Genomic DNA, 14,837 nt, shown 5'->3' on the forward strand with positions numbered 1-14,837 from the left:
TATTTATAACCTTGTATTCACTTGACCAGATGTCCTGTTCCTCCTGCCACAGAACTTCACTAATTCCCACTATAGCTATCTTTGACCTGCCGTATACATTTCCCTTTTTTAGTTTTCTAACTGATCTGCCCGGTTAAGAGATATGACATTCCACGCTCCGATCCATAGGGCGTCATTTTTCTTTCTCCTGATAACGACGTTTTCCTGAGTAGTCCACGCCTGCAGATCCGAATGAGGCACTATTTTACCTCTGGAATATTTTACCCAAGAGGATGCCATCTTCATTTTCTGCTTTGCTAATGTTTATTATAGTACTGTCATTATATTATATTCTGTTTTCAGTACTGGTTTGGTATTTGTTCTTTAACTGTCATTAGTTATGTTGAAGTGTTTGATTTAGAAAAATGTTGTGGGGATATGTAGGTTATGAATGAGCTTCGTAAATTTGTGATTGAAAGGGGAGGGGGGAAGGAGCTGCTCAAGAAATAGGTACATTTCCGTAATTATGCATTAGGAAGCAAACATAGTAAAAAAAGTGACCCATAGCCACAGGATGAACTACCTATACTGTTCGTTTTCTATAACGTTTATGCTGCCGTCGGCAAACTAAGGATTCGTTCTCCATCGGGTAGTGGAGTTGTTGAACGGCTAACGGAGTGTACAGACGCCCTCCGGAGCCTGCAAAACATACGAGCAACGACGGTTTTTCGAAGAGAAATGCACCGCTACTGCACAACTGCCGTTAGCGCCTCAGGGCAAGGTATTGATCACGAGTCCTTTAAAACTGAGAAACAGGCTGCTATCGCAAGCAAAATCTGACAGCGCGTTGAGAGGGCTTCACTGGTTTCTTACACTCAAAGGCGAATAAGAAGAGGGAGGAGAACAAGATGAATATGGCGCAGAAAGGGGAGGAAGAAAGTAGCGGGTAGCGTCGCGTGGAGAGAAGTATTGTGGAAATGCCGGTGCGTGGCACCCCGTGCTGTTCTGCGCATGCGCCGGGGCTGTCCGACTGACCAGTGGCCACTTGCCGTGACCACTGTCCCTCTCGACCCCCACCACATCCCTCCCTCCCCTTACACCACCTCGCTGGAGGGTGGGAGAGTTTTAATGCACCGGCCAGTTCGTCTGGAGGACCTACGGAGAAGAGGTCACTGCTGTTTGGGGCAACTTCTTATTACGACACCGATGGAAGTGTAAAGCTAAGTGTTTAACCATAAGAAAACAGATTAGTACATCGTCCCTCAAATTTACAGCACACACTGAAAGCTCTAGACCAGCTTACATGCATCTGTCACGACGGTGTTACACTAATATCGTACATGGCACATAATCCAAATAGGAGTACTTCATGCACCAAGGCATATTATAAAGTCGGTAGCAGTAGATGCTGACTAGCTCTATCCTATGTGAATTCAGTTTTGATAACTACAATTCAGATTTTTCAAGTGTTATGTGCACCAGAATCACGAGTCGTAGTTAATAAATGCTGAAGGGGCCTGGTTGCAACAGTTGTGGTAGTTTGTTGCATGAACAACTGCCATACGTGCAGTAAAATCGAAATTCGCAACAGAAAAATACTCGCGAGACTTTCTCCGTCGTTTGAGGCAGATTCCGTTTAACACTTTCTAAAATTATATGTAATTGCGAGATTTCAATTTCAGGCTGAGACATGACGTAAAAATTTAAGAAAGAAAATCTTTTCCTACAGGTGCGTTACAAAATAATTCACACGATAAAAGATGAATAATGCGAACTAAGATCAGTGAGACATTTCTTTACATGAAAATTTAACTAAGATCTTCGTCCTGTTTCTCGAGGCTCCTGCGGTAAGGGTGTCAGAGCTAAATATGGTTGTTGCGCTCTCTGCGATTGTGTACGCTTTGCTGCTGCCAGCGCATTTATTATTCGAGAGCGGAATCGACCACGGCGAGCCATAAATGCACTTTGGACAGGCAGCGCTATCGACTGCTAGTCCGGACGCGCGAGAATTCAGTAATCGAATTCTGACTGCCGGTCAGAGTCACGCTAGTTTCAGACAGTAGGGAAAAAAAAAACATTTTATACCCCTGAATCGACGACATTACAGTGAGCTTTTCACGAAATTTTAATTAGTTCATAACGTAGCATTTCAGTTCCAGACACTTGGCAGACAGTCATATAGAAAAACGTCCTTAGACACGAATAAAATTGAAACTGTTAAAATTCATGAGTAAAAATAAATCTATTCCCTACAGTTTTTTCTGAGCTTGGCATGTAACACCAGTGACATTTCAGTTATTTTCTTAGGAATCTGGCATTGAATGTATACCAGATCTTTATTTGTTGTATACATTCGCGGCAATTCGCTTTCAATTTCGATCCGAGAATCTAATACTGTTGTTGTAAAATGCTAATATTTGGGAAGTGATGAAGAGGAGAATAGTCGCGCTATTAGCAAAGAATATTTACGCAACAACACGCAACGTCGTATCAAATCTCAAGATAATTTGGACTAGAAGACTTACCGCAGTCTTGAAGAAAGTGGTTTGTAGTAATGCCCGTGTAAAGACTGAATGAAGATAAATTCTCCAACAGAAACATCCCATGTCGTTTTAAGTGAGTATGTAGTTGTTTTAATGAAGTTACCATTATTGGAGAGTCACTATTTAGAGATTAACAGTGCCTGAAGGACAAAATATCTGTTGATCAAAACTGTTATTGAATAATTCTGTGTTACATATACAGTTATCTCGAACACTTGTTACTGAACTCTAAGGCAAATTACTTTCCAGCAGTATTAAGTAGGATATTTTTCTTTAAACTGAATTATCGTGAGAAATGGAAGAAAGAAATGTCATTGATTTTGGAGTACTCAAGACAAACGTCTGATAGGTATGTGAAACATTTAACTCTAATGAAGTAAGGGTAGTGTACCGTTGACTAACTTTTAAGAAGTAAAGAACTGTTTCCTGATAAATCAAATCGTGCAGCAAAGATTCTTCTCTCATATTGTAAATATTGGTACTGTATAAGTAGTTGTTAACGTATTACATTCTGAGAACGGGTGAACTATCACGGTTCAAGTCTCAATCTTAAACTATAATCTGTATTTATCAGCAGATTATTTCAGAGATGTAGTGAGTTTTCTAACTTCCCTATAATTTTGCGGCGGCTTATTTACCCTGCACATCTAATGTGTGTGAATAAAGACGTTTGGCCAATAACACAGGCTAACAGACAGTGAAGACTTGTGTACTTCAAGCCGAAGCCCTTTGTCTCGGTTACTAAGAAGGCGATAGAAGGAACTGGTGTCTTCCTATGCGCAAGGCCGGTACTCTGCAATGCCCGTCATCTCGAGACCGAGAGGTGTGACGTCATCAGGGTCAGGCGGACGAGGAACATCGTCCACGTCGGCGACGACGACCACCACGTCGACTACCGTAATCGTCAACGACTTGAACGACGACATCTCCGTGACATCCGCGAGCTTCACCCTTCTCCGCGACAATGAGCCGCTGCCTCCGGAACACCAGGAGCTGAACGTGAAGGCGCTGCAGCGCAAGCTGATGGAACTGAAGGCCGAGAAGGAAGGCGTCCCACTGTTCACCAAGACCAGGAAGTACAACAACAACAATAACAATAACCGGATCACGCGGTCACAGAACAACATCTCGGACCCCAAGAAGAAGAGCAACGTCGCAGGGGAGAAGGTGCTGAGCAAGTCGGTGAACAACCTGAGCGCCAGCCTGGTGAGCAACAACGCCGGGCACAAAGGCTACCACCGCAACTGCTACACGAGCGCGGGCCCCGCGGACTACTCCTACTTCCACCTGTACGGCAGCATGGCGGCGGCGGCCGTCGCCAAGCACAACAACTACCGCAACAACCTGCAGAACGGCGCCGCCGGGGCGCAGACAGAGTCGCCCAAGCTGGCGCGCAAGAAGCGCTCTTCTCCGGGGGAGGAGGGCACCCCTCCCCAGCAGCCGGGCGGTCGCGGCCGCGCGGCGCCCGCCGCCCAGGGAAGGGAGCGGCCCATGTTCGTGACGACGGTGAAGTCGGGCTGCTTCCTGGAGCCGCCGCCCGAGCTGGCCGCGCTGCTGGGCCTCCCCAGGGCTGGAGGCCTGGACCAGCGCCAGGTGCTGCTCTACTCCTTCTCCAGCCAGCCACGCGTGCTGCCCAGCAACGCCGGCCGCCAGCAGGTGCACAAAGCGCGCTGCCCGGCTGCGGCCTTGGCCGCCCAGAAGCAGCAGCAGCTGCAGCACAAAAACGGCGATGCCAAGAAGTGAGTAGCGCCGAGGCCACCTTCAAACAAGGGACGGTCAATAAATAATTCCCCACAATTTTGCTCCCGGACGATATTTCCTTCAAGAGTTAGAATTTTTTGACATCAGTCAACATTTCTTTTGCGTGTACTACTAGCATACTACCAGGCATTGCCCAGCTTTGTATTTATCCCAATCTTCTGTTAGTCCACCTCCTCCTTCCCTCACCCCCTCTCTACCATCTCCCCCTTCCCTCTCTGTCCATCTCCCCTACCCACTTTCTGTCCACTTCCTCCACTCCTACTCTCTCACCATCCTCTCTCTCTCTCTCTCTCTCTCTCTCTCTCTCTCTCTCTCTCTCTCTCTCTCTCCCCACCTCCTCCTCCTTACCCAAGAAAATGTTCAAATGTGTATGACATCTTATGGGACTTAACTGCTTAGGTCATCAGTCCCTAACCTTACACACTACTTGATTTAAATTATCGTAAGAACAAACACACATACCCATGCCTGAGGAAGGACTCGAACCTCCGCCGGGATCAGCCGCACAGTCCATGACCGCAGCGCCGTAGACCGCTCGGCTAATCCCGCGCGGCCCTCCTTACCCCTCTCACTGTCAATCTACTCATCCCTCCTTTCTCCATCTGCTCCTTCCCTTCTCCGTCATCTCCTCCTCCCACCTCCAATTCCATCTCCTCTTCCCCCCTCTCTCTGTCATTCTTCTCCACCCACTCTCTCTGTCAATCTTCTCCTCGCCACTCTATCTGTCCATCTCCCCATCTCCCTCTTCCTCTTCGTATCCTCCTCTTTCCTTTCTCTGTTCGTCTCCTCCTCTCCTCTCTTTCTCATCTCATCCTCTCCCCACACCATCTCATCCTCTTCCGTTTCTCTGTCCATGTCCTCGTCTGCCCTTTCTCTGTCCATTGCCCCTCTCCCTCTCTGCCGGCCGCGGTGGCCGTGCGGTTCTAGGCGCTGCAGTCCGGAACCGCGGGACTGCTTCAGTAGCAGGTTCGAATCTTGCCTCGGGCATGGATGTGTGTGATGCCCTTATGTTAGTTAGGTTTAAATAGTTCTAAGTCTTAGGGAACTGATGGCCTAAGATGTTAAAACCTATAGTGCTCAGAGCCATTTGAACCTCTCCCTCTCGCTGCCACCGCGCGGGATTAACCGAGCGGTATAGGGCGCTGCAGTCATGGACTGTGCGGCTGATCCCGGCGGAGGTTCGACTCCTCCCTCGGGCATGGGTGTGTGTGTTTGTCCTTAGGATAATTTAGGTTAAGCAGTGTGTAAGCTTAGGGACGGATGACCTTAGCAGTCCGATAAGATTTCACATACATTTGAACTTTTTTTTCTCTCTTCCCATCTCCTTGTCTCCCCATCACTCTCCACATTATCACGCTCACCCCAATAGGAAATTGGTTGCTCTTAACCCCATAGTACTTCTTTGCAGACTGTAGCTAAAATGTCTACTAAATTTGGTTGGAATAATTCCAAGAGTTAATTACAAGATTTTTATGCTTGGCTTTGCCTGTGTACTCGCACACCAGATCTATTTCACGGACATTTAATATATTACACATATATTCTAATTTCAAGATTTATCTTTTAACTTTAATTTTTTGAATATTTACACTCCTGGAAATTGAAATAAGAGCACCGTGAATTCATTGTCCCAGGAAGGGGAAACTTTATTGACACATTCCTGGGGTCAGATACATCACATGATCACACTGACAGAACCACAGGTACATAGACACAGGCATCAAAGCATGCACAATTTCGGCACTAGTACAGTGTATATCCACCTTTCGCAGCTATTCTCCCATGGAGACGATCGTAGAGATGCTGGATGTAGTCCTGTGGAACGGCTTGCCATGCCATTTCCACCTGGCGCCTCAGTTGGACCAGCGTTCGTGCTGGACGTGCAGACCGCGTGAGACGACGGTTCATCTAGTCCCAAACATGCTCAATGAGGGACAGATCCCGAGATCTTGCTGGCCAGGGTAGTTGACTTACACCTTCTAGAGCACGTTGTGTGGCACGGGGTACATGCGGACGTGCATTGTCCTGTTGGAACAGCAAGTTCCCTTGCCGGTCTAGGAATGGTAGAACGATGGGTTCGATGACGGTTTGGATGTACCGTGCACTATTCAGTGTCCCCTCGACGATCACCAGAGGAGTACGGCCAGAGTAGGAGATCGCTCCCCACACCATGATGCCGGGTGTTGGCCCTGTGTGCCTCGGTCGTATGCAGTCCTGATTGTGGCGCTCACCTGCACGGCGCCAAACACGCATACGACCATCATTGGCACCAACGCAGAAGCGACTCTCATCGCTGAAGACGACACGTCTCCATTCATCCTTCCATTCACGCCTGTCGCGACACCACTGGAGGCGGGCTGCACGATGTTGGGACGTGAGCGGAAGACGGCCTAGCGGTGTGCGGGACCGTAGCCCAGCTTCATGGAGACGGTTGCGAATGGTCCTCGCCGATACCCTAGGAGCAACAGTGTCCCTAATTTGCTGAGAAGTGGCGGTGCGGTCCCCTACGGCACTGCGTAGGATCCTACGGTCTTGGCGTGCATCCGTGCGTCGCTGCGGTCCGGTCCCAGGTCGACGGGCACGTGCACCTTCCGCCGACCACTGGCGACAACATCGATGTGCTGTGGAGACCTCACGCCCCACGTGTTGAGCAATTCGGCGGTACGTCCACCCGGCCTCCCGCATGCCCACTATACGCCCTCGCTCAAAGTCCGTCAACTGCACATACGGTTCACGTCCACGTTGTCGCGGCATGCTACCAGTGTTAAAGACTGCGATGGAGCTCCGTATGCCACGGCAAACTGGCTGACACTGACGGCGGCGGTGCACAAATGCTGCGCAGCTAGCGCCATTCGTCGGCCAACACCGCGGTTCCTGGTGTGTCCGCTGTGCCGTGCGTGTGGTCATTGCTTATACAGCCCTCTCGCAGTGTCCGAAGCAAGTATGGTGGGTCTGACACACCGGTGTCAATGTGTTCTTTTTTCCATTTCCAGGAGTGTATTTTAGTAATATTATTTTTCGTTTACTTAAATAGCTGATAATTAGAGCGTGACACTGAAGATGTTAAGAAAGTATTCTGACTTTTAGGTATTTATAAATATAGATATATTATTTTTACAGTGAAAATGTAATGTTCTATTAAAACTATATAAATTTTAGAAATGTTAACGGAGTTTAACCGCTAATATAAAAAGGTAGCAGCTTTCATATTGGCTTTACATTTCCTTAATTGGAACTTTATAGTTCAATTATATTGTTAACAGTAATACGCCTCTTTTTGGCTATCTTTTTAGTGAATTCGGTCTGGATTTTCATTTTCACGCAGCACAATGTTTACGACGGCAAATCTCCTGAACTATGTTGCATAGACTGATATAATTTTGCAGGTGGATCCAGTGGTATATGTGACTACAGTCTCAGAAATATATTATGAATAGAGTTAGTAGTAAAGAAGTAACAGATTGAAACATGCGTGGTGCAGCAGTTTTTCACAAATCTCAGTTTTTATGACGCCATACTCCTAACTATATGTTATACAATGATATATATTTTTACTTTCATTGATTGGCATATGAGGACACCGTCTGCGAAATTTGTTGCAAATCGAATTAGTAAGAAAGATACAACAAATTTAAATATCGTATATGTTATGCAGTATTTCACGCATCTAAGTACTTGATATCATACCTCTCCGAAAGTGTGTGTCCTACAATGATATATTTTGTAGAAACATTCAGCGACATATGTGGGTATTATTTGCGAAATCTGTTCTGAACAGAGTCAGTATCAACGAAGTAATACGTTAAACGTCTTGCTTGATGCGGTAGTCCTTCAGTGTTTATGACGTCACTTCTCCTGAATCACGCGTCGTAGGATGATACAATTTTTCTGGTAGATTCACCGACATATGCCAATACTGCCTGTGATATGTTCCGCAAACAGATTTTGTAGTAAAGCAGTAAATGCAAACGGCATGCTTTCTGCGGCAGTTTTACTGGATAAACAGCGAAAATGTAGTAAGCGATAATCTTTTTTTTCCTTTCATCATTCAGCACGAGTTATCGGCGAGAAAAAGTTTCGTAAAGTTTTGAAATTATATTTTAAATTTGTTTCAAGTTTCTAAGTGCTCCCACTCTCAAATTCTGGATGACTGAAGTATGGCTAATCGCATTTCGTGGACTAAACTGCTTTTTCACATCGACCTCCGCCCCTTTGATAGATGTGTGATTATTACCCCACAGCGATGATTTTTGGACACTAAGTGACATGGGCACCAAGTTTGGTTGGAATCGGTCCCGTTCAGATGGCTCTGAGCACTGTGGGACTTCACTGCTCAGGTCATAAGTCCCCTAGAACTTAGAACTACTTAAACCTAACTAACCTAAGGACATCACACACATCCATACCTGAGGCGGGATTCGAACCTGCGACCGTAGCGGTCGTCGGTCCAGTCGTTTAGTAGGAGATGTGGAGAACATATATACGTAAATACATACATACGTACATCCATTTTTATAATATGCTTCCAGTTTTCTACAGAGTGCTGCAGCGCTCGGAATTTTTCAGTGTAAGCCATTAAACTAACCGGGAAACCCAGCGTTGCTCGGGTATGTACTTACAGCCTTGCCCGAGACATTTTTTTTTTTTACTTACAAAGCTTCCTTCCTTTCAGAAAGGCCACAATTCGTAGTAAATGACGGAAAGTGATCGAGTAAAACAAAAGTAATATCTGGCGTTTTCCAGTCAAATGTTATAGTCACTCTGCTGTTCCTGGTCTACATAAACGATTTAGAAGAAAAATCTGAACAAACCTCTTAGATTGTCTGCAGATAGTGCTGTCATTTTCTGTCTTCTAAAACCATCATATGATCAAAACTAAGTGCAAAATGGTTTTGGCAAGGTATCTATGTTATTTAAAGTGGCAAGTGACTCTAAATAATGAGAAGTATGGAGACATGCACATGAATACTAAAAGGAATCCATTGAATTTCATTTTCACGATAAATCGCTCAAATCTAATGTCCGTAAATTCAGTTAAATTGTTAGGGATTATAACAGAGATAACTTTAAATCGGAACGATCACATAGATAATATTGTGGGCAAAACGAACGAAAGTCTGCAATTCATTAACAAAACAATTTAAAAAAGCGACAGGTCTACTAAAGAGAATGACTACGTGCTCCTCTTCGTCGTCTTCTGGCGTATTGCTGTGCCGCGTGAGATCGGCATCAGTTAGGATTATTGGAAAGTGTAGACACCCAAATCGCAATTCAGTAAATTCGTTTTTCGTCGTCAGCCAGTAAAATATATATAAAACGCATCCACCTAAGAAAAAGAATTTCCTTAAATTTTTAGTACTCGAAGCGAAATGAGTAAATCTATCCAAGTAAATTGAATGTTAGCTTGCATTCGCAAAGACAAGATTGCGGTGCTTAGTTCTGTCACTGACGTAAACTTGCGTAAATACTTCTGCCACTAAAATAAATAAAAAAGGGAATTACTAGCGCCATCTAGTACTCTTTGGTGTACTACGTAACTAAGAGCGCCATCTATTGGCTTTTTGGTATGCTACAGCGTAATGATAAAACTTCCGAAGTATTATACTGAGCAGACGATTGTATATAACACTTTAAATTACGATTTCTTTTTGTGTTCCGAGTTTGATGAAATAAAGCCTGTGTGTTTTCCAAAGGTACGTTCAATTTATCTGTGAAAACCCCATGAAAACTTGTCTAGTAGTTTTGGAGATTATTCTGTATAAACAGACAGTCACGACGGTATTACAGTTTTGTTATTAGTGTGGATTTGAACTTCACTACGTTATTTGCTTATTAAACCAAACGAATCACTACACCTTGAATTGCACTCGAGTGCAGCATAAAATCCATCCCTACTAATAATGAATGTGTAAAACTTTTGTATCCGTTCTCTGAAACTATTTGCCAGAAACTGATTGCGAATGATGTAGGGACTGTAACAAAATACAAGACTATTTTTGAAAACTTTGTTTGTCTATTTGAACAAGCTAATTTCCAGTAGCAGCTGACGAATTTACAGGTAACTTGAGCGTAGCTGAGGGCAACATATAAGCTTTATTTAATCAAAATCGGACCACGAAACAGAGAAGTCTTATTTTAAGGTTTTACAAGAGTGCTCAACTTAGTAGTTCGGGTCTTTACCTCAGTGGCATGATAATCACAGCATAGCACACTAGAGAATCAGCGCATGGTGCTGTTAGTTTCATAGTATACGAAAGAATCAATAGATGGCGGTGTCAATTTTTTTACCTTAGTGACAGAAGTATTTTCGGAAGTTGATGACGATGACGCCAACTGCCTTGCTGCAGTGGTAACACCGGTTTTCTACAATTCACCGAACTTAAGCACTTTCGGGCGTGGCTAGCACCGGGTTGGGTAACCGTCTGGATCTACTGAGTGCTGTTGGCAACCGGGGTGCGCTTAGCCCTTGTGACGCCAATTTAGGAGCTACTTGATTAAGAAGTAGCAGCAACGGCCGTGAAAAGTGACAACGGCTGGGAGAGTGGTGCACTGACCACATACCTCTTCGTATCCACATCCAGTGACGCCGCCGTACTGAGGATGACACGGTGGCTGGTCAGTGCCATTGTGCCTTCATGGCGTTTTCGGAAGGTGTTCTTTTATTTGTTTATTTGTGTGTCAATGACAGAACTAAGCGCCACCGTGCTGTCATTACCAATACTAACTAACATTGAATTTAGTTTGCTAGAGTTAATGGATTTATTCGTTTCGCTTTGTGTATTAAAAGCTTTACAAAACTGTTCTGCTTCTTTGGATAGGTTTAACTTATATTGGTCTTATAGTCTAGGAAAAACGAATTTATTTAGTTGTGATTTCAGTGTCTACTTTTCATTGTTCGCCCCCCCCTCCCCCCCCCCCGCCCCGGGGCCCGGGTTCGATTCCCGGCTGGATCAGAGATTTTCTCCGCTCAGGGACTGGGTGTTGTGTTGTCCTAATCATCATCATTTCATCCCCATCGACGCGAAAGTCGCCGAAGTGGCGTCAAATCGAAAGACTTGCACCAGGCGAACGATCTACCGGACGGGAGGCCCTAGTCACACGACATTTATATCTACTACTATTTCGTTTCGTTTACTGGTTAGAATGTCTAGACTCTAGAGAATGGTTGAGTTTTTCTCAGTGCACCAAAACGACTAAAAGACAGAGGACAGTAGGGTGTCAATAATTCACTGAAGATTGTGAGGCAACACTTGAGCTGCTGGTCGAGAAAATCAGGCTTTAGCTTTGCTCTTTGGAAACTGTTTCCGAAAGCGAGGTGCATCGGGCCTATGATGGAGAGCGTCATTGTCTTGCTCATCACTGCATATTATAAAGAAGTCTCCGTCCATAGTTACTTACAATAGAAACACCCCATCGCACCCCTCTCAGATTTAGTTGTGATATTGCCCAATGGAGAGCTCAAAAAATGGTTCAAATAGCTGTGAGCACTATGGGACTTAACATCTATGGTCATCAGTCCCCAGTGGAGAGCCTGTCAAAAACTGAACACAGACCAAGCATGAAAATGGGAAAAAGATGTACTGAACTCTGAAAAAAGAAGCAAAGTAGAAAGTCTGTATGGTCCGAGGTCTAGGTTTGCAATATTGAGCGAATTTGAATAGCCACGGCGTTATGGTTATGTGTTCACGGTGTTGGAGCCGTCGGGTCATTGGCGTGTCTGTTCGCTGTACTCAGATTTATGTGTGTCGCTATTTACAGTGTGTTTGTGACAGTGAAGTGTAAGGAAAGGATCTGCAGACGTACATACCCCCTATTTGATCTTCACAAGTACTGTATGTTATGACTTTTGCGGTCGTTTTTGGAAGTGTTGACTCCTGAACTCCTTCGTTGTAACATACACTCATGCTCATAAATTAGGATAATGCTGATACATGGTGAAACAACGCTCTGGTGGGCAGTTTGAGGGTTTAAATCACCTCGGGGTGTGACAATGCGGTGCATTTGACCTGCGGTCGTCGGACGGTGGCGCTGGCAGCAGTCCACATACGCAGAGGTATGTTGGTGCATGTCAGAGTACGATGCAGCGAGTAAGTGATCAGACGTTTTCAGACGTGCTTATGGTGACTGTGTGTTGAAAATGGCTCAAAGACGACATATTGATGGCGTTATTGGGGGTATAATACTAGCCCGACTGGAGGCTGGTCAAACGCAGCAGATCGTAGCACGGGAGCTCCGTGTGCCACAAAGTGTGATCCCAAGGTTATGGCAACGATTACAGCAGACAGGAAACGGGTGCAGGCGCTACAGTATGGGACTTACACAGTGCACAACACCACAAGAAGACCGACATCTCACCATCAGTGCCCGCAGACGGCCACTGAGTACTGCAGGTAGCCTTGATCAGGACAGTACCGCAGCCACTGGATCACTTCTCTCTAGACACACACAGTCTACAGATGACTGAACAGACATAGTTTATTCTCCCGGAGACCTACAAGGTGCATTTCACTGAGCCCTGGGTACAGGAGAACCCGCAAAGCCTCGTGTCAAGAGCACAGTACATTATTATTGGAAGAGTGGTCCCAGGTTATGTTGACAGACGAGTCCAGTTATAGTCTGAACAGCGATTCTCGCTGAGTTTTCATCTGACGTGAACCTTCCTGATACCAATCCCGTAATGAGGTCGTGGTTTGATGGTTGGAGTGGGATTATGACTGGTGCACGTACACCCCTGCATGTCTTTGACAGAGGAACTGTAACAGATCGGGTGTATCGGGACGTCATTTTGCACCAGTATGTCTGCCTTGTCCGGGGTGCAGTGGGTCGCACCTTCTTTCTGATGGATGATAACGCACGGCCCCATCGAGCTGCCATTGTGGAGGTGTGCCTTGAAATAGAAGATATCAGGCGAATGGAGTGGCCTGCCTGTTCTTCAGATCTAAACCCCATCGAGCACGTCTGGGATGCTGTCAGTCGACGTATCGCTGAACGTCTTCGAACCCCTAGGACACTTAAGGAGCTCCGACAGGCACTGGTCCAAGAATGGGAGGCTATACCCCATCAGCTGCTCGACCACCTGATCCAGAGTTTGCCAACCCGTTGTGCAGCCTGTGTATGTATACATGGTGATCATATCCCATACTGATGTCGGAGTACATGCGCAGGAAACAGTGGCGTTTTGTTGCAAGTGTGTTTCAGGACGCTTTTCTCAACTTATCACCAATACCGTGGACTTACAGATCTGTGCCGTGTGTGTTCTCTATGTGCCTATGCTATTAGCGCCAGTTTTGTGTAGTGCCACGTTTTGTGGCACCACATTATGCAATTATCGTTAATTTATGAGCTAGAGTGTAGTTCAGACCCTTTTATTTGTTGCTTTCATTTCTGTGAGAGGTCTGCTCTCACTGTTCATCGCATTTACTTGCGACAGTAATATATCCTTACCACATGACTCATATTCTATAACCAATGTATAGTATGACACTTGTCGAGACTACAGGAGAATAGACACGTCAGTGACCACGGACAGTTTGTGAAATTAAAAATATTTGGGAACGAGAGACATTTGAACTCTGACCTCCCGCTTTCCAGTCCAACATCGTGACCATGACGCTGTGGTTCCTCCAGTTTGCTCGCCGTTTCACATCTTAAGCTGGGACCGTTCACTGTTTCTATTTTGCTTCTTTTTTCACAGTTCAGTACACACCTTCTTTCTGTTTTCATGCTTGATCTAGGCACAGTTGTTGACAGGCTGCCCACTGGGCTATTTTACCACTAAATCTGCAAAAGGGGGGGGGGGGGGCAATAGGGAGTTTCCCTTGTTAGCGTTACCCGAGCAAAGTTGGGGTGGGTCGCTGTTATTAAAGAGTAATTCCAAGCAACCTTCAGATTAATAAATCTGTATTATAATCACTGACGTGAGCTGTCAACTCCTTTTTCCTGCAAACCATCAGCAGCATAAAATAATTTGCACATTGTCAGCTTTTGAAGTGGTCCTCGACAAATGACTCCCTCGTATATTCTGTATGTCACACGATAATTTCTCTCTGTGCGTGTTACAACTGCATGAGACGAGCAGCTGTGAAGGGAACTAACGCCTTGGTGTTCCCTAACGACAAACTACATCCTTCAACTCCAACCATTTTTTCTGAATTTGCAACAACGTCTCGGTACTTTTTTATTAGTAATTTATGTTTTATAAGGCTTGAGTTGGTCAAGAATGTAGAAATTCGTCCTTAATTTTCAATATGCCCTTTATTTCTTTGGAACGCATGTTTATAAGCTGATATCGATTGTGGTAGCAGTCATCTTCAGATGATTCAATATCGTTACAGAGTGTAACAAGTTAAATATTTTACACAGTCCTGTCACATAAACGTGACCAATGTCCGTATCTGGGTCAGAGTGGAATAGGCACTGAAATATGGCAGGTGACAGCCGTAGCAGTGGAGGGTATACAAAGCGTGTCGAGGGGACGCGGAAAACAGTGCTGTCATTGTCGTAATGCAGAAGTGGAGCGATTTGTCTGACGTCCAAAACGGCATGTCATTCGCT

The 14,837-nt window shown here is 45.3% G+C and overlaps 1 protein-coding gene across 1 annotated transcript in view; it reads left to right on the forward strand.

The window, feature by feature from the left end:
- Window positions 1-1,123: 1,123 nt before the first annotated feature.
- The window catches only part of LOC126284445 (radial spoke head protein 3 homolog), a 333,014-nt gene continuing 319,300 nt past the window's right edge, over window positions 1,124-14,837 (forward strand). The window contains exon 1 of the mRNA XM_049983367.1: window positions 1,124-4,261. Within this exon, the coding sequence (XP_049839324.1) occupies window positions 3,321-4,261 (941 nt within the window). The 5' untranslated portion in view covers window positions 1,124-3,320. The remainder of the gene's footprint in view (window positions 4,262-14,837) is intronic.

The sequence above is a fragment of the Schistocerca gregaria genome, chromosome 8, assembly GCF_023897955.1.
Source record: "Schistocerca gregaria isolate iqSchGreg1 chromosome 8, iqSchGreg1.2, whole genome shotgun sequence".
Lineage (NCBI taxonomy): Eukaryota > Metazoa > Arthropoda > Insecta > Orthoptera > Acrididae > Schistocerca > Schistocerca gregaria.